Here is a 25,928-nt window from a genome sequence, read left to right as displayed (position 1 = left end):
CTGATTAAAGTTGTCATGGTTCTGAATCCAACAAAAGACTTCTAATTTAAATGAAAATTCTTCTCCAACTGTTAAACCCAACCCCGATATGGCTAAAAAAACCTATTTTCTAATTATGTAATGAAGGTACAGCCCTTTTCAACTATTCTCTGATGATGGACTGCACATGAACAACCTGAAGAGTGATTTACAGTTATATTTCCTTGATTATTTTCCCAAGAGAGTCTAAAGAGAAGAATTCTTTTATCAGTTACAATGGATTCATAGACTTTAAGGTCAGAAGGGACCATTATGATCGTCTAGTCTGACCTCCTGCACAATGCAGGCCACAGAATCTCACCCACCCACTCCTGCAATAAACCTCTCACCTATGTCTGAGCTATTGAAGTCCTCAAATCGTGATTTAAAGACTTCAAGGTGCAGAGAATCCTCCAGCAAGTGACCCATGCCCCATGCTACAGAGGATTCCTTCATTTCCATGCAACTAAACTGATGGTGCTGCCTAAAAGTCTTTGTTCTTTGGCTCACTTTTGTCTTTTTACACCTCAATTTGTTCCTAACCTCTCCTCTTCTGCAGCAAAACAACAAAACAAATATTTGAGAGACAAAAATAAATTCACTAAATGTTTAGGAGGATAATGAAACCATGAAAGGTAATCAGCAGGGGTTTCTAAAGTGCAAATACTGCTAAGCAAACTTTTTTGCCCTCTTGGATAGAATTATACCACTAACAGATTAAGGGAATGCAGCAGATGTAACATTTCCAATTCAGCACAGCATTTGCTCTCCTCTCGCCCAGGTACCAGGAAGCTCTTCTTCGGTACTTTTTATATTCCAGCTATGGTGGGAAAGGTTTCTTAAAAAGGTGAGTTTTGCAGCATGCTCTAAAAGTGCTCATACTTTGGTTTAGACTAAATCCCTCTGGTAGTTGGTTCCGCAGCGGTGCCCCTCAATTGAAAATGCTTTATCACCTTGGGGCTTGTAAGCTGCCTTGCCCCAGAGGAGCACAGCTGTCTTGGTGGGTCATGCATCAAAATGCAGTCACTAATGTGGCTGGATCCTGACCTGTTGATAATGGCTTTGAAGTTCAGAACCAAGCTCTTGAATTGGCAATGGAAGCAGACGGAGAGCCGATGATGGGTGCAGAGTACAGCTTATGGAAATCTGTCCTATTGAAGGGGTGAGCTGTCACATTTTCCACAAACGAGAGCCTCTGCATTGCTTTCACCTTCAACCTGGCCCAGATACAGTGAGTTACAGTAATCCAGCTTGGAGGTGATAAGTGCATGGGTCTCTGTGGCTGGATCCTTGTCTGGGAAGACTGGGAAGTCTCCCAGCCAGCTGGAAGTAGATGATGTCATTGTTCACTACTGAAAATAATAATGCATAGCTCTTATATAGCACTTTTCACCAGTAGATCTCAAAGCACTTTACAAAGGGAGGTATCATTATCCCTATTTTACAGAGAGGGAAACTGAAGCACAGCACAGAAAAATGATACAACATGTCTATCCAGGGTTAGCGATCAGTCAAGCAGGATGCTGAGACTTCACACTACTTTCATTAAAGGGAGGGCAGCTCAGTGGCCCAGCTAGCTCTTCAAAAGTGTCTCCCCCTCTTGATTGGTACAATTCCGGTCTTGTCTACCCAGGATGGAGAACAACCCTGAAATGGCAGGGAAATGGACTAGTTCAGTCATTCTCAAGCTTTTCCATAGCAGGATCTCACTTTCCATGGGATCCCCAACCCATCTAGCTGGGATTCAGCTGGACCCATTCCTATTTAGCAATACATGAAGGGCATGGTGGTTGCAACTCCTGATGCCCATTCATGACACCCCTTGGGGTCATGAACCAGAGGAGGAGAATCCCCAGATTTCTTGAACTCCTCAGGTCTTTCCATCTAACTTGCATGATTCTGTGAATCCCAAGTGTGCACATCACTACATTAGCTTTCGGCTCTTAACTTATGACTTTAATTTTGCCCCTCTTCTCTTGCCCCTGCATCTAGCTAGTTAAGAAGTTACAGGCTGTGACGCTGTACGGAATATGTGGGACACTTTGTGATATTATTGATACCAGTGTTACAAAAACTGCAAGGAATCTGAGCAGATAGGCTATGTGGCGTATCTGTAAAAATGTTATAATTTGTCAAGTTTCAGAGTAGCAGCCGTGTTCGTCTGTATTCGCAAAAAGATAATTTGTCAAGTATGATCATCTTGTTTATGTGTTTGTATCACCTTTGTATTGTAAATTATAAGTATGTACAGTATCTCTGTATTTCCAAACTTGTGCTGTGTTTCTGGGTGACACCCAGACAGATTGGCATCAGCAGTAGGCCTGCTTGATAGCCCATCAAGGATCAGCAAGCCATGCTTATGAACAGAACTCTAAAGCCTTTCTATGACATGTGCTGTAAAGCTTGTGTCTGGGGACACCAGAAGTACAAGCCACATGGCAAAAGAAGATAAAAGTCAGTTGCATCATCTCCATTTTGTCTTCAATCCTGCTTCTTGTCTTCAGTCCTGCTTCCCACCTCTGTAGTAACTTTTCAACAAACTGAAGCTCTGAACAAAGGACTGAATGACCCATCCAAGCTGTGAATGTGTTCCAGAGGTACTTTGAAGCCAGCAAACTCACCAATATTGCTAAGAACCCGATATATGGACTTTGAAGCCTTTGTACATATGTGACTGCTTTACCATTGAACAACTCTCTTCTTGTTCTTTCTTTTTTCTTTATAATAAACCTTTAGTTTTAGTTACTAAAGGATTGGCTGGCAACATGGTATTTTGGGTAAGATCCAACCTAATACTGACCTGGTAATGCGGCTGGCCCTTTGGGTTCAGAAGAACATTTTGTATAGAGAGCAGAGTTTTAAAATAACTTCTCACTATACTGGACTTAAGTGCTGATCGGAAGCCAGAGAACTGGAATGCAAGAAGGGGGCTGTGTATTTCCTTCTCTGCCTCCCCCCCAACCCCCCCCCCCCTTTTTTTTTTGCTTCTTGATAACCAGTGTGGGAATCAGAAGCAGAGTTTGTGACTGGTTGGGGAGTTTAACTTCACTGTTACTCCTAAGACTGGTGGGTATCTGCTCTCCTTTTTGCAGTCTACCCTGACCCTGGCATTTCCAGTGAGGGCTGCCCAAGGCACACTGGGTCACACAGGCAATCAGCTTCAACATTCATCATTAAAATAATTGCCAAACCCCTCCATCCCCTTTCTGTGATTAGTTTTTAACATAAATATGCTCTCACTAATTATGAGCAAATATCTTCATGTACACTGCCACCAGGAAAATAGCTATGTCTGAATTTAGGAATGGTTTCTTGCTTTATATATATCCCTCCACCTGCCCCTCCCAAACACATACACATATCCTCTGTTTCATTTTCAGGAATATTTGGAAATTTCCATTTGCTTACTGTCTTAAACACACTCACACAAATCTCTCTTGTCCTGTGCCCCCTTACCCCAAACAAAAGAAACCAAACTATTGACTGTCCCCTAGATGGCTGACCTTTGTAACAGGATCTTTAACCAATGAATGTTCAATATTTTAACTTTCATTCCCCAGTGATACTATTTAAGGAGCCATCTGAGGCCTTTGCTGTTCCCAAGGTTCCTGACTGCAATGCAAAGACAAACGTGCTTTTTTTAATGCTGGTTACCTAGCAACCAGCTTAAGCTTTTGCAAGGAAACCAGCAGAAGGAGTAACCTAAATCACAAAATTCATCTGCTCTTGCTACAGAATTATGTATCAGATATATTTATATCTTTCTTTCTAACCTTCTAGAAGGCTTTATCTCGGCATTATAGGCATGTCTTTGAGTCAAATGTAAGGCTCTTGATAAAGATGTTTGCTTTTGTTGCACTGTTTTTAAATAAGACTAAAGCGTTCTTGTTTCTGGTTGGAACACGGATGGAAAAAGCTTAAAACGTAAAGACGTCATATTAACTACTCATTACTTGGCTGTGGATATTACAGATCAACAAACCCATATATTCCTCACTGGATCACGGTGAGCAGCTCATCTCTGTGCAAAACTGACTTCAAGGGAAGCAACTGAAATCAAAACTAAATGCTGACAGCGCAGCGCTGAGCAGCCCCACGCTACAAGCAAACATTAACCAATGCTTAGCCAGCAGTGGATACAGAACCCATGGCTCTGGGAACAGCGAGCTTCCTTTCCCCAAGCAGAACTGCTGAGTGCCGGAGATGCTGACAAGAACGTAACGATTATTATTTGTATTGCACCAACACCCCCTGAAAGCATTATGTTGCTAATAACATTTCAGGTGTCAGAGCATGCTTCCTCCTCCTCCCTCTGTTACCCATGCACAATGGCAGGAAGGTTAAGAGCTGTTTTTTTGTAGTGCCGTCTGTGGTTTAAGCCCCTCTCGCCATTCTGCATAGCTTTCACAGCAATGTCCCTAGCACCTGCCAAGGCAGGGGGAGCAGGAATGATGTAACTGCTCCCAAACTCATGCAATCGCTGCCCTTGCTGCAAGTGCCACGACAGCTGTCTGCTCTAGATGTATAGTAGCATACTGGGTGCTCCATGAACTTGGAGGCAAGCGCTGTGGGTGCCCTATGGGCTCTAATGTTTGGTAGGTCAAACGCACTTGGGTAAGTGCCTCCAACATCCCATGCCTCTGAAGGTAACTTCTCCCTCATTGTCCTTTCAACTGCCATGGGGCCTACCCCATCCGCACAACCTATCTCCCCTCTTCCAGTGCAAGGGTGAGAAGAGCAGCCAATTCACGCTTCAGCAGATACATCACACTACCCTCTACTGGCGTAAGAGTGCTCAGCCCTTCCACCACATTCTCCCCTGCCTCAAATACATTTCAAAACCAATAATGGAGCTTTGGTTTCTCTCAACCTTTTTTCAACATAAACATTTATTTTTAAAAAAAAATTTAATTAAATAATGCTCCCATGCACTGTATAAAGAGAATGCCTTGCCATCTGCCTGACACAGGAGACCATCACTACATTAAAGTAAGCTTAATTAACTATCCGGGTACCCAGTGCTTTTTGTAAGGGTGGTTTTTATTACTGTTTAAAGCTGAAGAAAGAAACAATTCTGTAGCTGTCCCTAAATAGCTACATTTCCGATTCAGATAGGGAAACCTACCCATTGGCATGAAGGCCAAAACCATGCGTCCTGAGGGAAGGACTGTGAGAAGACGGTGGACAATAATGTCGAATACGGCCCAAAGCAGATGAGTGTGTTGAGCAGGCACCTTTACCATTTCATCTCTACAGAGAACAGGTCGCCACAGTTTTGGGGCATAAGAGATTCGTTAAAGGAATGGTTCGGCCCTATGATGTGTTGAGCATCCTCCACTGACAAGGAATTCAGGACCCAGAGCATCTTGTAGGATTGGAGCCTAGAAAGGCAGGAATATGAGAGGGGAACACGTAACAGACAGCTAGCCTGCAGCCAGTGCAATGCGTGCAGCTGCTAGAGGCCCCAATTTACATCCCTGGTGCTTGTAATAAATCACATAGGCACCCAAGTTTGACAACTTTGGCCCAACAGAAGTGCCCTAGTTAGCAGAGGTGTCAGACATGAGTAACTTGCACCAACTGCAGTGGACGATGCTTGGCTGGGGAGGGGTCAAAAAGAAGTGGACTACCCCAAACTGCCAAACGGGGTCTATGCAAACCTCCTTGACACCCCCTCCAAAACCGGCCCTTCTTCCCTCACTCTGCTCCCCTGACAGAGGTCCCCATTTTGCACTTTGTAAGTCTTGTCATGCTAAGTCAACCATGTTCAGCCTAATAACCCATGCTGTGCCCTGTCAGTGCAGAAAACCTGTAAAGTTGGCTTACTGGGTTTTCTGAAGGTTCTCTCAGGCAACATAGGGCTGATGTAGTGGCTACCACACCACTTCCCACTCTCAGACATCCCCCATCCCTGGTGTAAAGGGCATGACTGGGGAGCCACCACATCCAGCCAATCTCTGGCTGCCATATCAGCACATTGTGCGATGTTAACATCAGGTGCATCTTAGAGCAGCTCCAAGTTGTGCCTTAGGACTAACCTGGCACCCAGCATCTCCAAGATTGGGGAGGGGTTTCCATAAAATTGATTCAAAGACACCTTCATCTCTGTCCAGAGCTTCATGAGGTGCAAAAGGGTCCTTCCCAGTGACCTGGCATTATAGCAACAGATGCACTCAGAATGCCCAGACAGATAGCTAGAAAGGTGTAGCTTAAAACTTTGAATATATAGGCTTGGAAGTTTCACACTGTATTTTTCTCAATCAAATCAAAGGTAATTCTTTTGTTTGGAAAACACACCTCATTGCACACTTGTACTACGATGGCTAAAAATACCTTTCTAGAAATCACACATCAGTGTTCAGAGAAGCACAGCAAAGTGAAATCATTGTTATTCTGTTACTTCTTTTGTTTAAATTCAGCTGTACAATAAAAAGGTTGTTTCTTTGCATAATCTCATTCACCATTTAAAGAAAAAAAACCCAGCTACCTACCTTTCGTAACTGTTGTTCTTCAAGATGTGTTGCTCATATCCATTCCATGCTAGGTGTGTGTATACCCATGTGCACGGCTGCTGGAGATTTTTCCCTTAGTGGTATTCATAAGGCTGGTTCTGGTGCCCTCTGGAGCACTGCGCTTATGTGCCAGTATATGAGGCACCTCCGGCCCTGCAGCCTCTCAGTTCCTTCTTGCCGTCAACTCTGACGGCGGGCAAAGAGGGTGGGTCATGAAATGGACATGAGCAACACATCTCAAAAGGATAACAGTTACAAAAGGTGCTTGAGTGCTTGTTCGTGTCAATTCCATGCTAGGTGACTCACAAGCAGTATCCCTGGAAGTGGGACCACTAGGTCCATATCATGTCTGCCGGAAGCGTAGTCTGAAGCCAGCCATGTCTGCAGGGGTCTGAGATGCAGATGGGCATGATGGACCATATATGTACATACTGCCATGCGACCCAGCAGCTTGAGGCATACCCAGGCGGTTGTGAGTGGGTGAGCTCTGCCGTGGGTGAGGAGGTCTGACATAGCCTTGAACCATGACTCTGGCAGAAAGGCCCTGGCCTGCGCAGAATCGAGCACTGCCCCTATAAATTCTATCTGCTGAACCAGAGTAAAAGTTGATTTCTGTTCATTTATAAGTATTCCTGACAAGTGGCCCACACCAGACTGAGGCTGTGCCAAACCTCCTTTTGCGACCTGCCTCTGACAAGCCAGTCGTTAAGGTACAAGTATATCAGTACGCCTCGACCCCTCAGGAAAGTGGCCACTTCCACCGTGCATTTTGTGAAGACTCTTGGGGCCGATGAGAGGCTGAAGGGCAGCGCCGTGAATTGGTAATGGCGTTGGCCCACCATGAATCGGAGGAATCGCCTGTACCCATAGAAAACAGAAATATTAAAATAGGCGTCCTTTCAGTCGAGGACGGAGTACCAATCTCCCAGATTCAGAGAGGGGATGATGGAGACCAGGGAGACCATGAGGAACTTCAACTTCTTGAGATACTTCTTGAGGTGATGCAGGTCTAGGACGGTTCTTTGGCCTTCAGGATCAGGAAGTATTGGGAGTAAAATCCCTTCCCCTTCATACAGCCCCTACCCTATAAGAGGGTCTCCACCTCCTGGATGAAGAGTTGCTAATGAGACGAGTCCCTGAAGAGGGACAGGGAAGGGGGGTGAGAGGGAAGGAGGAAAACTGCAGGGTGTAGCCAACCGCTATGAGCGCCCATTGGTCCATGGTGACCTTGGCCCATGCAGAGAGGAAGGGAGATAGGTGGTCCAGAAATAAATGGGGGGATGGATTCTGGGGTGAGACTGCAACTGTGTCCTCATGTGCACTCTCAAAATAACTGAGAGCCACCTGAGTGATGCTGAGGGCCTGACTAGGCAGCTGAGGAGGACAGAGCAGGTTGGCAGAGTTTAAAGCCTATGTTCTTTCTTTTGTAGGAGCTCTGCCGCTGAGGGCCCAAGTATCTGGGCAGAGTTGAAGGCCAGAAGTGTTTCCTAGAGGCCTGTGGTGTGGACAGGCCCAAGGAGTGAAGCCTGTTGAGGGAATCTTTCAGGCCATGCAGCCTGGCATTCATCTGCTCCGAAAATAGAGCAGTGCCCTTGAAGGGGAGGTCCTGAATGGTCTTGCTACACCTCCTGGGACAGTTGATGCAGATGGACTGCCGCCATGAGCCTCGCCACATAGACACCACAGAGGTCACAGACCTGGCTGCCGAATCAGCCACATCCAGCGCAGTTTGGAGCAAGGACCTAGCCACAGTCTTGCTCTCCTCCAAGACCGAAGCGAACTGCTATCTGAGCGCCTGTGGCAGAGAGTCCTTGAATTTTGCCAGGGTGTCCCAGATGTTATAATGGTGTCTCCCCAGCAATGCCTGCTGGTTGGAGGTGCTAAGTTGGAGACTGGCCATGGAATAAATTTTCTTCCAAAAAGATCCAGTTTCCTTGCGTCCTTATTTTCAGGTGTGGCACTCGCCTGACCCTGCCTATCTCGTTCGTTGGCCACAGTGAGTATAAGAGAGCTGGGGGGGGTGGGGGGTGGGAGTATAAGTACTCATAGCCCTTGGCCGGGATGTAGTACTTCTTTTCTACCCTGTTCAAAGCTGGGGGCAGGGAGAACGGGGTCTGCCAGAGGGCCTCAACTACCTTCAGAACCTCATCGTGTACCAGGCGTGCCATCCTAGATGGCACCACTGCAACCAGGATATCAAGGAGCTGCCAGAGGGTTCAGTAAATTCCTCTGCCTCTAACCCCAAATTCAAGGCCACCCTCTTCAAGAGGTCCTCATATGCCCATCCAGAAGGAGTGGGTGGGCAGGCCTAGTGACCACCTCGTCCAGGGACAATGGCAACACTGGGCAGGGGACAGGTATCCCTTCCTCTATTGTGGAGGCTTCCCCTTGAGTTGAAGCCTGTACCTCAGTATCTGCTTCGGAACCCTAATCTGATTCCAGTACCGAGACACGGGGTGCCGCGGTCCACTTCCCTGATGTGGTGAAGGAAGACCGCTGAGAATACGGTCCCGGCATTATAGGGAGCCCCTATTAGTTCCAGTGTGGCCATTTGAGTGGCCATTGCCTGTGCGGCCAGGCACCCACTGCAGGGCCAATCAGTGCCTTCGCAGAACTGCAATCCCCTTCCAACTCCAAGGAGGTCTCCTCTCTCAGAGACCAAACTGGCGCTGATGGTGCCTCTCGCTGTTGGCTCAGATGCAGTGCCGAGCAGTGGTGCAAAGAAGGTGACCGCTGGTGGGGGTCTGAAAAGCGGTGTTGTGTTAGAGACTGGAGTTGAGTTGGTGGTGAGACATGTGAAGACAGAAACCAAGGCGATGGAGATCGGGAACGGGGCGTCAGAGAACGGCAGTGCAGTGACTGGTGCCAGAGGCTGACAGTACCAGGGAGATCTGGACTGATACCAAGTGGTCTGTGATCCTTGTCTCGGTGCTGGGGACTGGGAACGCAGGCTTGGGGACTGGAGCCACGGAGTAGGAGACCGTGGGTGCAGTGCCGGAAACTGGGGCCATGGCGTTGTGGAGCAGTGCCAGGACTCCAGAGAGCAGTAATGCCCAAGTAGCCATTGGGGTGGACCCATAGGTGGTTTACCCTTGGAAGGCGGGACCTTTACTGGTTCCGCCAGTGGGGGATGGTCCCTCAGAGTAGATGGCATTGGTAGAGCTGTCAGGTCCCTGACCGCTTGGAAGGCCTCCGGTGTGGAGGGCACCATAAGGTGCATGGGACTACTGCTGCTCCCTGGAGTCAGAGGTGTTTCCCGTACCAGTCTCAAAGCCCTGAGCAGAGAAGCTTCACCTTGCAGTCCTGTCAGAGGCAGATGGTCCAAGCTGGGTCCTTTGCCTGCCACCCCTTTCCCATCTTTTTATGAGGCCAGTGAGTGTCCCTGGTCAGTGAGCTGCTTTCTGTGGTGCTTTTGCAGCACCAGTCATGGTGAGCAGTGCCGAGAGGAAACTAGCGCCGGCGGGGCGCTCCTTTCTGAGGCTGAGGTACTTGGTGCCGAGTCGGAGCAGGAGGGTTCTGAGGCCCGTCTGAAAGCTGCCTCTATCAGAAGGGCATTGAGATGAATGTCTCTATCCTTTGGAGTGCATGACGTACAGTCCTTACAGATTTTGCACTTCTCTTTAATGTGCGATTCCCCCAGACACCTTAGACAGCTTGAGTGGGGGTCGCTGACAGGCATAGGTCTATGGCAGATGGCACACGGTTTGAAACCCAGGGACCGGAGCATGCCCTGTCCTGGGGACAAAGTCCCTAGGGGGACTACTAACTATCTAGACTAACTACTTATCTAACTAACTATATACAACTATGAAGTCAAATCACTAAGAGCACTTTGCAAACTGTAAAGGGAGAAAGGCGTTCCTGCGACCCTCATGGGCAGTAAGAAGGAACTGAGAGGGCACAGTGCCCGTGGTGCCTCATATACTGGAGCATAAGTGTGAGGCTCCAGAGGGCGCCAGAGCCGACCCTATGGATACCACTGAGGGAAAAATCTCTGGCAGCCATGCAGGTGGGTGCGCACACACCTAGCATGGAATTGACATGAGCAAGCACTCGAAGAACCTCTGATTTGTCCAATGTGAATATCCTACAGAGCAGTGTTCCCATCTTTGTGAAGAAGAGGAGCACAAATAAAATAATGCATAAATCCTACAGCATTTATATAGTAAACAAGCATACCTTACTGACCTAATGATCAGACTGATACACCTGTGAAAAACAACATACTCCACTTGGCTAATTTGTTAGCTAGTGGATGGAAGAAATGACTGGAATTTTGACTCTCAAGTATCCCTTGACTTGGTGAAGGAGGAAATGTGAAGTGCAAGTTAACACAAGCAGAACATAGCGTAAATAGAGAGCAAGATTGGATTTGATACCACTTTTACACAGGACAGATTTTGCAATGTAATATTGAAGGTTTCAAGATTTGCAGGTCAATAAAAGGGTATACTGATCTGGGTTCCCATGACACCAAAGATTTATGAGTCTGATTTCCAATGCTGCAGGAAAAGTTCCATCTTAGGATGTGGGATCTCATGTCTTGGTAATGTGGTCAGAATTAGCTGTGGCTGAGAGACAGGTGAAAACAGATCTCTTACCTCTGAAAGCTCAAGTGTATTCTGCGGTCTACACCGACCACACTGCTCATCATCCCTCCCTGCTACCTTTGAGTGCTTACATTCAAATGAACTCTGTTCTACACAAGCTGCAAAGCTGTATAAAAATGTATGCCACATCTCCTATTAGAAAGATGACGCATTGCAGAGCATACGACAGGAATCCTCTAGGAATACTTCAGGACTAGAAATGGAATACTGCACAGATGGGACTGTTAGGTAAGGGAACTCCCTCTGCTCCCTATAAGGTTCAGAGTATTTAGAGCTCTTACATCAATTTATCAGGCCACTTCACTTCCTGAACATTTAAAGTCTAGGCAATAGGATAGGATGTCCTTTGATTTCAATTATTTACATACATTTATACTGAGGCAAGTGTGAGTTTTACTGCTTTTTTAATTTCTTTTTTTAATATTGAATGTGTCATATCTAAAGGATACCAGAAGAGGTACATAAGCAAATATGTAACATGAAGAGAAGGACAGAGTTCTCAATTAAATTGTTAATGGCAATAGGTTAGCACCCTATTTATTGTTAAGAGTTTCACCTTGGGGTCTTCTGTGTCGCTATAGGAGCCCTGTGGACATGCTCACTGTGTTTCTAAATTGGCTTTTGCACCTCCTTCCTTCACCTTTCTTCTGCTGGATCATCACAACCACAGTCTTGTCTGCTTCAGAGGAGTAGGCAATGCTCCCTTGGAAGCAGGCAAAGCCACTCCTTAATCCGACAGAGTGGTTGTGGATTTGGGGATTTGCAAGGGCACATTGGCCAGTTAAGTGCCAGTTCAATTGAAAGTCAAGGGGGACTAGGTACCTAATTCCCATTTATGCCTTTGAAAAAATCTTCCCCCAAACCTGCGCCTTTCACAGGACAGTGCAGGGTGTTGGCAGTACAGCACTAGCTTATTGTTTAATTGACCAGCAGTTTATGGCTTGTTTATGAATTGATACATTGTATGAATCTTTTCTGTGTGTGCAATGATTTTCAAAGCTCCTACAGCATTTAGGAGCAAGCATCCCCTTGAAAATCTCCACCTCAGCGCCTAACTGCTCCTGTATATTGCACGCTTTATGGCTGGTCTAATATTTTCTGCTTTTAATGTACAAATATATTTAATATACAAGTTAATGAGATGGTCCACATAGTCCCCAAAAATCCTACTGTGACAGGGAGCTCTAACTTTTCACATAGGCTGTACACAGTCATTAACTCATATAAAATATGTGATTCTGTACATCCCACAGATGAAAAACATGCTTCTCTGATTTAGGCCTTACCTTCCCGCAAGCCACCATGGAAAGGGCCAGCTGGTACCAGAGGTGGAATTCACCAAATGCAAACTTCATTGCTCGCTCCAGACACTGAAAAATAAACATTGGGAGAAATATCAGAGACGCATTTTTCTCCCTGTGTCAAGGCTGCTGCTCAGACAGCTCAGTGGCCAAGTAAGGACTTGCACAAATGGACAACCTGAAATGGCCAGAAGTGATCTTTTATGGCATTTTTCCCCTTTCCAATTTCCCTCCTAAGTTAATGGGTACTGCAGGTGCTCAGCACCTCTGAAAATCAGGCCCATTTTATTTAAGTGCCTATGAATGGCTTTAGGAGCCTAGTTTGGGCACTCAGACGTGTATATTTTTTACCTAAACTGACACAGACTTGAAGCTGTTTCTAAAAATTTTCAACTACTGTCTTTCCTGCTCACTCCCACCACCAACATTCAACAATTATTTTTCAAAGGACAGTGTTTTGAAAGAATTAAGCTGATGTCTCAGTAAAAGATCAGGTACCTCAGAAAGCATGACATACTGCCCTCTTCTGCCCAGCGTGATACTCAGAAGGTCATACACTGCAGAAGCATCCTGGAGGCTGACAGCTCGATCATCCTTCTGGTCAGGGGCACGGCTAATTACTGCATCTCTGTTCGCCTGGTCACAAACACAAATAAGAAATCTGACCTGATGACAGTGAATTGAGAACACCAAGCCAAATGCAGAAGGGTATCTGTTTGTCATTGACTGTGTTTGCCCATTATCACTCCATGTCAAAACAAGCAGCAGATCTACCTCCCCATTTATCTGCATGAAGCTAGTTCAGGATGGCATACATATGAAAGGAAATTCTGGAAACAGCTCATCACCATTAACTTACAGAATCATAGAAATTACAGATGGAAATGAGCTACTGGGCCAGAATTTCCAGGAGTCAGAATCCCAGGGCCCCATATAAATTGTGTGCCTAATTATTTCAATTGCCTGCACCTGTGGCGATTGCACCTACATTGCTGTATATTCCCCCAGGCTTCTGATAGTTTATTACTTCCCAATGGTAGGTATTTCTTTTAATCCTTTCTGCTGTTCACTTTTTATCAGTTAATTTGGGCATGTTGCCCTAATAATTGGATTTGTCTGTCATCATGTTAATGCATGCAGAGGCCTTTGCAATGTCATGCCAATAAGATTTTTTAAAAACACAATTTGTACAGATAATAATTTATTATACATAACGCATAATTCATTGCAATACACTGAAAATTCAATTTAAATAGAAACTACCTTTTAACTTCTGACAAGATAAGGACAGTCCAGTAACTCACTAGGAATATTCTGAGCTGCCATGCAAGGGACTCAGGTTTGACTCCAACGTCTACACTGGCAACTGAACGACAAAACTTTTGTCTTTCAGAGGTGTTAAAAAAACACCCTCCCAAGAGACAGAAGTTTTGCAATGACAAGTGCCGGTGTGAACAGCTCTTTGTCGAAAGGAGCGCTCTCCTGACGACAATGCTGATGCCACTCATTGGGGGTGGAAGTTTTTTGTCAGCAGGAGAGCCGACAAACAGCAATTACACTGCATGCCCTTTAGTGACTTGGCTGCAGTGACACAGCCCTGTTGCTAAAAGCTGCATAGTGTAGACACAGCTGAAGACAAAGGATAAAATCCTGACCCCACTGCAACTTCAGTGGGGCTAGGATTTCACCCAAAGCATCCAGCCCCTGAGGGTATGACTACTATACAACATGGGCATGGGCTCTGACAAGTGTTTAAGCCCAAACCACACGACCATCCACACACATAAAACCCTCTGATAGGCACCTGCACCCCTCAGAACACAGGTTGCTGGCTCATCCAGCGGTACAAGGGTATAACACTGCAGAATTCTGGTCCACCTGTGGTATGAGGACTATGAGGCCCATGATTTTGACAAGAACACCAAGAATCTGCATTTATCTGAAAAGACCGCTAAGAGGCAGGTGGGATTCGAGACCTACTGCACCACTGTCTGGTGCAGGGAGCAGATCAAAAACTTCCAGACTACCCAGTGCAAAGTAAAGGATGGGAATTGTGTGTCTGGGAACTCCCCGGCTACCTGCTCCTACTATGAGGAATTTGACCAGAGGCTGACAACCGCCCTAGCACAGAATTGGGCATGGCTGACTCCAGAGTAGGGATGATGTGCCTCTAACCCTGGAGGGAGTGCCACATGGCATTCAATAGAACTGCAGACAGGCTCCACAGAAATCCCATCTGGAGCTCCTCAGCTGAAAGGACATCAAGGGCTGCACATTATCCAAGCTGGGAAAACTAAGATTCCCCACAGTTCCATCAAGGGCAAAAAACCCAGCCCAATCCAACCCACCTATTCCTCCCAAATGGGAAGGCTGCAAGGTTTGTCTTGTAATCTTATTTTCATGTCTTTTTCTCTCTGACTGCAGAGAAATGATCCTGTCAAAAGGTTAAACACAGGAATCAAGCATATAAAAATGACAGAATATGGAGGTCTTACAGACCACATATATTTCATTATGATAAAACTGCAGCTGTTTCATGTTATATATTATATGTTACAGACATTCATTGCCACAGTTAGAATCATAGACTCATAGAAGATTAGGGTTGGAAGAGACCTCAGGAGGTCATCTAGTCCAACACCCTGCTCAAAGCAGGACCAACCCCAACTAAATCATCCCAGCCAGGGCTTTGTCAAGCCGGGCCTTAAAAACCTCTAAGGATGGAGATTCCACCAGCTCCCTAGGTAACCCATTCTAATGCTTCCCCACCCTCCTAATGAAACAGTTTTCCTAATATCCAACCTAGACCTCCCTCACTGCAACTTGAGACCATTACTCCTTGTTCTGTCATCTGCCACCACTGAGAACAGCCTAGCTCCATCCTCTTTGAAACCCCCACTTCAGGTAGTTGATGGCTGCTATCAAATCCCCCTTCACTCCTATTTTCTGCAGACTAACTAAGCCCAGTTCCCTCAGCCTCTCCTCATAAGTCATGTGCCCCAGTCCCCTAATCATTTTTGTTGCCCTCCGCTGGACTCTCCAATTTGTCCACATCCTTTCTGTAGTGGGGGGCCCAAAACTGGACGCAATACTCCAGATGTGGCTTCACCAGTGCCAAATAGAGCAGAATAATCACTTCCTTTGATCTGCTGGCAATGCTCCTACTAATGCAGCCCAATATGCTGTTAGCCTTCTTGTCAACAACGGCACACTGTTGACTCATATCTAGCTTCTCGTCCATTGTAATCCCCAGTTGAGGAGGCCAGCACAATTACTGACAACCAACACAATCACTAACAAAGGGCTAAATGGCAATCATAGTTAAAGGAAACTGACAGGTCTAATTCAGCCCAAAATGTGAAGTCTGGTAAAAACAAGCTTTTACAAACTCTAAAACCAACATTTCAATTATTTTTTTAAAAATCACAATGAAATTAATTTTGTTTATAAAAAAATCCCCTGCAGTTTGCAGCACACATTTTGCCGCACTAGGATAGTGTACAAGAATCAGAAAATGAAACTGAGACTTTAATGTTTAGTCAGTTTCCAATCAATCTTGCAATCAGGGCTCCAAAATATAATGAAGTAATCTTAATTTATTGTCCAGTGTGACAGGAAAGCAAATATTAAACAAAGAAGAATGAAAAGTCAATTAAATTGTTAAACTTGCCTTAAGGATTAACCTTTAAAAAAGAAGATAACATGGTAGGGCTAAAAAGTTAAGGAAAAAGTGCATAGAATGATCCTTACTGCCAATTAAATCCTCCCACACTTATACGACAGCTTTAAAAAAAAGTTTCTGATCAGTTACTCGCTACAACCATTTGTAAAAAATAGCTACACTGAAAAAGCACCCACATATTTCGTAAACTGCGAATCAGCCTCACGTCATAGTCAGCCTTACCCTGCTGCTATTTTGGGCCTCTGTCTAGTACTGAATTGTGATTTTGTAACTGATGTATTAGCAGAGAGATAGAAGATTCATCAAAACTGGAGAATGTCCATCAATTTCTGCTAACAGATCGATATTACATATTGGTGCCACGTACCCCTTTGAGAGTATCTAGATCCTGCAATAAATGGCGTATTACAGGGGTACACGATTTTAGAATAGCTTCTCAATCTGAAGATACTGCACTTTACCTAGAAAGAGAGCAATTCAAAATAAGAAAATATTACGAGACTCGTGATAAAATCGTGAGAGTTGACAACACTGTATTTTGTTCACATTGGCTGTTACTGCTGTAATAATATGTATTATACACTAAACAGGTCAGTTAGTACCTTGTATTAGCTAGATATTAGAAGTAATCAGTGCGAGACTTGAGATACCATTTATTACTATAATATTACATACAGGAAAAAATTGTGACTCGTTTATTGAAACCCATTTGGGGTGAATCAATACATTTTCAGGGTTTTACTATTTCCAAGATGAATAATACTGAGATCTAGAACATCATTAGCCAGGATTTCATGCTGTATTTGTTTAAATTTATAATGAATATAGGTGGGATTTTCAAAAGCACCTACATGACTTGGGAGCACAAGTCTCAGTGAAACTCAATGGGGTTTATGGTCCTAAATCACTTAGGCACTTTTGAAAATCCCACCCTATTTTTTTTCCAAGTGCCTGTGCTGGGTTCTAGGTGCCTTTACCATACACTAAAAATACAATCAAATAAAAATAAACCCAGGAGCTCCTACTGACCCCCAAGCAAATACAAACCAAACAAAACCTATTCTTAATAAAAATAAATAATAACCCTTTGTCCACAAACATCAGCCCTTATAGAATCATAGAATCATAGAATATAAGGGTTGGAAGGGACCCCAGAAGGTCATCTAGTCCAACCCCCTGCTCAAAGCAGGACCAATTCCCAGTTAAATCATCCCAGCCAGGGCTTTGTCAAGCCTGACCTTAAAAACCTCCAAGGAAGGAGATTCTACCACCTCCCTAGGTAACGCATTCCAGTGTTTCACCACCCTCATAGTGAAAAAGTTTTTCCTAATATCCAATCTAAACCTCCCCCACTGCAGCTTGAGACCATTACTCCTCGTTCTGTCATCTGATACCACTGAGAACAGTCTAGAGCCATCCTCTTTGGAACCCCCTTTCAGGTAGTTGAAAACAGCTATCAAATCCCCCCTCATTCTTCTCTTCTGCAGGCTAAACAATCCCAGCTCCCTCAGCCTCTCCTCATAACTCATGTGTTCCAGACCCCTAATCATTTTTGTTGCCCTTCGCTGGACTCTCTCCAATTTATCCACATCCTTCTTGAAGTGTGGGGCCCAAAACTGGACACAGTACTCCAGATGAGGCCTCACCAATGTCGAATAGAGGGGAACGATCACGTCCCTCGATCTGCTCGCTATGCCCCTACTTATACATCCCAAAATGACATTGGCCTTCTTGGCAACAAGGGCACACTGCTGACTCATATCCAGCTTCTCGTCCACTGTCACCCCTAGGTCCTTTTCCGCAGAACTGCTGCCTAGCCATTCGGTCCCTAGTCTGTAGCTGTGCATTGGGTTCTTCCGTCCTAAGTGCAGGACCCTGCACTTATCCTTATTGAACCTCATCAGATTTCTTTTGGCCCAATCCTCCAATTTGTCTAGGTCCTTCTGTATCCTATCCCTCCCCTCCAGCGTATCTACCACTCCTCCCAGTTTAGTATCATCCGCAAATTTGCTGAGAGTGCAATCCACACCATCCTCCAGATCATTTATGAAGATATTGAACAAAACCGGCCCCAGGACCGACCCTTGGGGCACTCCACTTGATACCGGCTGCCAACTAGACATGGAGCCATTGATCACTACCCGTTGAGCCCGACAATCTAGCCAGCTTTCTACCCACCTTGTAGTGCATTCATCCAGCCCATACTTCCTTAACTTGCTGACAAGAATACTGTGGGAGACCGTGTCAAAAGCTTTGCTAAAGTCAAGAAACAATACATCCACTGCTTTCCCTTCATCCACAGAACCAGTAATCTCATCATAGAAGGCGATTAGATTAGTCAGGCATGACCTTCCCTTGGTGAATCCATGCTGGCTGTTCCTGATCACTTTCCTCTCATGCAAGTGCTTCAGGATTGATTCTTTGAGGACCTGCTCCATGATTTTTCCAGGGACTGAAGTGAGGCTGACTGGCCTGTAGTTCCCAGGATCCTCCTTCTTCCCTTTTTTAAAGATTGGCACTACATTAGCCTTTTTCCAGTCATCCGGGACTTCCCCGGTTCGCCACGAGTTTTCAAAGATAATGGCCAATGGCTCTGCAATCACAGCCGCCAGTTCCTTCAGCACTCTCGGATGCAACTCGTCCGGCCCCATGGACTTGTGCACGTCCAGCTTTTCTAAAAAGTCCCTAACCACCTCTATCTCCACAGAGGGCTGGCCATCTCTTCCCCATTTTGTGATGCCCAGCGTAGCAGTCTGGGAGCTGACCTTATTAGTGAAGACAGAGGCAAAAAAAGCATTGAGTACATTAGCTTTTTCCACATCCTCTGTCACTAGTTTGCCTCCCTCATTCAGTAAGGGGCCCACACATTCCTTGGCTTTCTTCTTGTTGCCAACATACCTGAAGAAACCCTTCTTGTTACTCTTGACATCTCTGGCTAGCTGCAGCTCCAGGTGCGATTTGGCCCTCCTGATAACATTCCTACATGCCCTAGCAATATTTTTATACTCTTCCCTGGTCATATGTCCAACCTTCCACTTCTTGTAAGCTTCTTTTTTATGTTTAAGATCCGCTAAGATTTCACCATTAAGCCAAGCTGGTCGCCTGCCATATTTACTATTCTTTCGACTCATCGGGATGGTTTGTCCCTGTAACCTCAACAGGGATTCCTTGAAATACAGCCAGCTCTCCTGGACTCCTTTCCCCTTCAAGTTAGTCCCCCAGGGGATCCTGGCCATCCGTTCCCTGAGGGAGTCGAAGTCTGCTTTCCTGAAGTCCAGGGTCCGTATCGTGCTGCTTACCTTTCTTCCCTGTGTCAGGATCCTGAACTCAACCAACTCATGGTCACTGCCTCCCAGATTCCCATCCACTTTTGCTTCCCCCACTAATTCTACCCGGTTTGTGAGCAGCAGGTCAAGAAAAGCGCCCCCCCTAGTTGGCTCCTCGAGCACTTGCGCCAGGAAATTGTCCCCTACGCTTTCCAAAAACTTCCTGGATTGTCTATGCACCGCTGTATTGCTCTCCCAGCAGATATCAGGAAAATTAAAGTCACCCATGAGAATCAGGGCATGCGATCCAGTAGCTTCCGTGAGCTGCCGGAAGAAAGCCTCATCTACCTCATCCCTCTGGTCCGGTGGTCTATAGCAGACTCCCATCACTACATCACTCTTGTTGCACACACTTCTAAACTTAATCCAGAGACACTCAGGTTTTTCTGCAGTTTCTCCCAAGGAAGGAGGCAGACCTTGCAATATGCTGTGAAGATCAACAAAGGCCATTTCAGAACAAAATGGACCCAAGTACTTTAGAGTATGTCTACACAGCAACTAGACACCACTCAGGCTTGTGGGTCTCAGGCTACAGGGATGTTTCACTGCTGCATAGACTTCTGGGCTCAGGCTAGAGACTGGGCTCTAGGACCCTGCTAGGTGTGAGGGTCCCAGGGCTCGCTCCCCCAAGAAGTCTACACAGCAATGAAACGAGACCCATGAGCCTGAGTTGGCTGGCACAGGCCAACCACGGGTTTTTCTTTGCTATGTAGACCTACCCTTAGTGCTTTCTAGCTCAAAATCCACATGTGTAGCCCACCACAGAATACAGAACAGCACTAATGCCATGTACTCCTGGCAAGTTACCTTGCTTACTAAGCAGGTTGCCATCCTCTCCACCAGTTTCAGTTTCCCAGTTGGTTTAAGTTGCAACCCCATGCAGGGCACACTGCAGTAGTCTAACCTCAGGGTGACAAAGGCATGGATCATCATGTGAATAGGGATACTCTGGCCTCCTTCTGATCATCCTCCAGGATTCACAAGTGTGGGGGCTGGTCCCACACCTTGTTCCATAGAAGATAAGCCCATCTCTGTGATGGAATGGGTCAGAAGAAACCTCCATGAGGGGAGCCTCACAGAGATTTCCTTTCCTTCCCAGATTATACACACATACACATACCACTGGGGCAATCTGATGCTGTGTTTTATCCTTGCCTCTTCATTCATTTCCCCTTTACAATGTTAATTTTAAAGGGGGAAGGAAAAGATCCCTGCTGGCACCTGACATGGTGATTATATCTGCAGCCCAGCTCTGCGAATGACTGAGCAACACACATATTGACTTCCAGAAAGAATCAATATCAACATTTATATTGAAAAAAAAAGATAGAGATGACCTTGTGCTTGTCTGTGAGGGCAAGCTGTTTGTATTTACATTATCTACTGAATGTCAAATATTCTAACTACACCCACAGCGTGTACCTCCCTGAAGCTTCCAGAGTACATTGGGCAGCTTTTTTTCCTGTTCTAATGATGCCTGTCACTAAGAAACATAGTTAGATCTTAGTAATACCTAGCTATCATTAGAGCTGCTCTGTAAATTTATTATCCCAGTTATGTAAATGCAAGCAGGGAAGATGTACAATTACAGCGATATTTTACCTTAGCTGTAAAAAAAAAAAAAAAAAAACGGTTACTTTCTCGTAACTGTTGTTCTACGGGATGCGTTGTTTACGTCCATTCCACATTAGGTGTGCGTGCTGCGTGCACAAGCGTAGGAAACTTTTTCCCTTAGCGGCTCCGATCGGGCCGGTGGGCCCCCCAAGTGGCGCCGCTGCACCCCGCATACATACCCCCGCCGGCCCGACCCCCTCCGGGTCCTTCTTGCCGGCAACTCCGACAGAGGGGTAGCAGGGTGGGTGGTGGAATGGACATGAACAACACATCTCGAAGAACAACAGTTACGAGAAAGTAAGTAACCGTTTTTTCCCCTCTTTGAGGGCTTGTTCACGTCTATTCCGCATTAGGTGAATCACAAGCTTACCTCTGGAGGAGGGTAGGAGTCACGGAACAACTGTGCGGAGGACCGCTCTGCCAACTGCCGCATCCTCTCTGGCCTGCTGGTTGACCACATAGTGGATTGTGAAGGTGTGCACCAAGGACCAGGTGGCTGCTCTACAGATCTCCTGGATCGGGACCTGTGACAGGAACGCCGTGGAAGTCACCTGCGCCCTGGTCGAGTGGGCCGTGACCGCCGGGGCTGGAACACCTGCGAGCTCATAGCATGCCCGGATGCAGCTTGTAATCCAAGACTAAATCCGCTGCGCCGACACTGGGTGGCCTTTTATCCTCTCGGCTACAGCCATAAACAGCTGCGTGGATTTTCGAAAGGGCTTGGTGTGCTCCAAATAGAACGCCAGCACTCGACGCACATCCTGGGTGTGCAAGCTGCAGTGACTCGGGTCCATATGGGGTTTCGGGAAGAATACCGGCAGACTAGTGTCCTGGCCCAGATGGAATTGGGAGACCACCTTAGGGAGGAACTTGGGGTGCAGCCGGAGCTGCACCTTGTCCTTGTGAAATACTGTGTACGGTGGCTCAGAGGTGAGGGCCCTCACTTCGGTCACCCTTCTGGCCAAGGTAATAGCAATCAGAAATGCCACCTTTCAGGAAAGGTGGAGGAGAGAACAGGTAGCGAGGGGCTCGAAAGGGGGTCCCATGAGTTTAGAAAGGACCAGGTTAAGGTTCCATGGAGGGACCGGGTGGCGGGAGTATGGGAACACCCTCTCCAACCCCTTAAGGAACCATCCCACCATTGGGTGGGAAAACACCGAGCCCCCCAAGAACCCCGGATGGAAGGTGGAGATGGCCGCCAGGTGCACTCTGAGTGAGGACGGGGCTAGCCCTTGCTGATTGAGGTGCAGGAGGTACTCCCGAATGGCCTGCACCGGGGCCTGGCCCGGCCGCACCTGTCGGGATTCACACCAACACAAGAACCTTTTCCACTTGGCCATATAGGCCGCCCTGGTAGAGGGCTTTCTACTGCCAAGCAGAATCTGCTGCACAGAAAGGGAGCACTGGCTCTCCAAGGCGTTTAGCCACAGAGCCTCCACGCCATCAGGTGCAGATGTCAAGAGATAGCAAGAGATGTCAAGAGTAACAAGAAGGGTTTCTTCAGGTATGTTGGCAACAAGAAGAAAGCCAAGGAAAGTGTGGGCCCCTTACTGAATGAGGGAGGCAACCTAGTGACAGAGGATGTGGAAAAAGCTAAGGTGCTCAATGCTTTTTTTGTCTCTGTCTTCACTAACAAGGACAGCTCCCAGACTGCTGCGCTGGGCATCACAACATGGGGAGTAGATGGCCAGCCCTCTGTAGAGAAAGAGGTGGTTAGGGACTATTTAGAAAAGCTGGACGTGCACAAATCCATGGGGCCGGACGAGTTGCATCCGAGAGTGCTAAAAGAATTGGAGGCTGTGATTGCAGAGCCATTGGCCATTATCTCTGAAAACTCGTGGCGAACGGGGGAAGTCCCAGATGACTGGAAAAAGGCTAATGTAGTGCCAATCTTTAAAAACGGGAAGGAGGAGGATCCTGGGAACTACAGGCCAGTCAGCCTCACCTCAGTCCCCGGAAAAATCATGGAGCAGGTCCTCAAGGAATCAATCCTGAAGCACTTACATGAGAGGAAAGTGATCAGGAACAGTCAGCATGGATTCACCAAGGGAAGGTCATGCCTGACTAATCTAATCGCCTTTTATGATGAGATTACTGGTTCTGTGGATGAAGAGAAAGCAGTGGATGTATTGTTTCTTGACTTTAGCAAAACTTTTGACACGGTCTCCCACAGTATTCTTGTCAGCAAGTTAAAGAAGTATGGGCTGGATGAATGCACTATAAGGTGGGTAGAAAGTTGGCTAGATTGTCGGGCTCAACGGGTAGCGATCAATGGCTCCATGTCTAGTTGGCAGCCGGTGTCAAGTGGAGTGCCCCAGGGGTCAGTCCTGGGGCCGGTTTTGTTCAATATCTTCATAAATGATCTGGAGGATGGTGTGGATTGCACTCTCAGCAAATTTGCGGATGATACTAAACTGGGAGGAGTGGTAGATACGCTGGAGGGCAGGGATAGGATACAGAGGGACCTAGACAAATTGGAGGATTGGGCCAAAAGAAATCTGATGAGGTTCAATAAGGATAAGTGCAGGGTCCTGCACTTAGGACGGAAGAACCCAATGCACAGCTACAGATTAGGGACCGAATGGCTCGGCAGCAGTTCTGCGGAAAAGGACCTAGGGGTGACAGTGGACGAGAAGCTGGATATGAGTCAGCAGTGTGCCCTTGTTGCCAAGAAGGCCAATGGCATTTTGGGATGTATAAGTAGGGGCATAGCGAGCAGATCGAGGGACGTGATCGTTCCCCTCTATTCGACATTGGTGAGGCCTCATCTGGAGTACTGTGTCCAGTTTTGTGCCCCACACTACAAGAAGGATGTGGATAAATTGGAGAGAGTCCAGTGAAGGGCAACAAAAATGATTAGGGGACTGGAACACATGACTTCTGAGGAGAGGCTGAGGGAACTGGGATTGTTTAGTCTGCAGAAGAGAAGAATGAGGGGGGATTTGATAGCTGCTTTCAACTACCTGAGAGGTGGTTCCAGAGAGGATGGTTCTAGACTATTCTCAGTGGTAGAAGAGGACAGGACAAGGAGTAATGGTCTGAAGTTGCAGTGGGGGAGGTTTAGGTTGGATATTAGGAAAAAAACTTTTTCACTAGGAGGGTGGTGAAACACTGGAATGCATTACCTAGGGAGGTGGTAGAATCTCCTTCCTTAGAAGTTTTTAAGGTCAGGCTTGACAAAGCCCTGGCTGGGATGATTTAATTGCGGATTGGTCCTGCTTTGAGCAGGGGGTTGGATTACATGACCTCCTGAGGTCCCTTCCAACCCTGATATTCTATGATTCTATGACTGCAGGTCGGGGTGGAGAAGCCGCCCGCCGTCCTGTGTAATGAGGTCCTGGTGTAGGGGCAGGACTACTGGGGCCTCCACCGACAGCTCTAGGAGCTATGTGTACCAGTGTTGGCAGCCCCAGGCTGGGGCGATGAGGATCACCGCCGCCCTGTCCCTGCGCACCTTGAGCGGGACCTTGTGCAGCAAGGGGAGTGGGGGGAAGGCATACATCAAGCCCCCTCTCCATGGGATAGCAAACGCATCTGCAAGTGAGCCCAGGCTGCGGCCCTGGAATGAGCAGAACCGCGGGCACTGGGCGTTGGCCCTGGTGGCAAACAGATCTACCCGGGGAAACCCCCACCTGCGGAAGAGCGAAAGCACGATGTCCGCCCTGAGCGTCCACTCGTGTATGCGGTACGTCCTGCTGAGGGAGTCCGCCAGCTCGTTCCGCACCCCTGGGAGATAGGATGCCTCAAGGTGAATTGCATGGGCTATGCAAAGGTCCCAGAGGAGGAGAGCCTCGTGATGGAGTGGTGAAGAACGAGCCCCGCCCTGCTTGTTTATATAAAACATGGCAGTAGTGTTGTCCGTCAGAGCTGTGACCACTCAGAGTGGCGTGAAAGGTCTGGCAGGCGAGACGAACCACCCTGAGCTCCTTCACGTTGATATGGAGCGACCGCTCTGCCTCGGACCACAACCCCTGCGTCATGAGGTCCCCCAGGTGAGCCCTCCATATGTGGTCTGATGCATCCATTACCAGCGTCCGGTCTGGAAGTGGGGCGGCAAAAGGGATGTCTTCGCAAACCACAGGCTGGGACGGCCACCACAGCAGGGAGTCCAGCACATCCCTTCAGGCTGTCACTACCAAGTCCAGGGGGTCCCTGCCTGGGCAGTACACCTGAGTGAGCCACGCCTGCAGAGTCCTGAGTCTCAGTCTGGCATGCCTGACCACGTGCGTGCATGCTGCCACGTGGCCCAGCAGCCGCAGGCAGCACCTGGCTGTTGTTGGAAACTGGCGCAGGGAGGCCACTGCTTGATGGATAGCCTGGAATCGGGATACCAGAAGGCTTGCCCTGGCCTGCTCCACATCCAGGACCGCCCCTATGAATTCCACTCTCTGTGTGGGTATGTTGGGGACGTTGACCATGAGCCCCAGTTCGCAGAACAATCTCAGGGCCAACTCCACATGGCCCCGTACCTCCGCCTTGGATCGGCCCGCCAGGACCCAGTCATCGAGGTACGGGTACACCTGGATTCTCTGCCTCTGTAAGAAGGCCGCCGCTACCGCCATGCACTTAGTGAACACCCTTGGGGCCGCGGCTAGATTGAATGGGAGAACCGCGAACTGGTAATGTTCTCGGCCCACAGTGAAGTGTAGGAACCATCTGTGTGCTGGGAAGATGGCAATATGAAAGTACACGTCCTTCTTGTCGAGGGCAGTGTACCAGTCCCCTGGATCCAGGGAAGGGATGATGGGGCCCAGAGAGACCATGCGGAACCAGGCCTTGACCAGGAACTTGTTGAGCCTGCACAGGTCTAGGATGGCAAAGGCCCACTTTGGCCTTGAGGATGAGGAAGTACCGGGAGTAGAACC

General features: G+C 47.3%; 1 protein-coding gene across 8 annotated transcripts in view; it reads right to left on the bottom strand.

Moving 5' to 3' along the window:
- Nucleotides 1–25,928, bottom strand: part of TTC7A (tetratricopeptide repeat domain 7A) — a 279,526-nt gene that overhangs the window by 178,446 nt on the left and 75,152 nt on the right. For all 8 annotated transcript variants that reach the window (XM_048842851.2, XM_075127149.1, XM_048842845.2 and 5 more), the window contains 2 exons: nucleotides 12,940–13,077; nucleotides 12,427–12,510 (listed from right to left, as the gene is read on the bottom strand). In XM_048842851.2, the coding sequence (XP_048698808.2) occupies nucleotides 12,427–12,510; nucleotides 12,940–13,077 (222 nt within the window). The remainder of the gene's footprint in view (nucleotides 1–12,426; nucleotides 12,511–12,939; nucleotides 13,078–25,928) is intronic.

This window comes from Caretta caretta, chromosome 3, assembly GCF_965140235.1.
Source record: "Caretta caretta isolate rCarCar2 chromosome 3, rCarCar1.hap1, whole genome shotgun sequence".
In the NCBI taxonomy this organism is placed as follows: domain Eukaryota; kingdom Metazoa; phylum Chordata; order Testudines; family Cheloniidae; genus Caretta; species Caretta caretta.
This window is presented reverse-complemented; position numbering and strand designations above follow the sequence as displayed.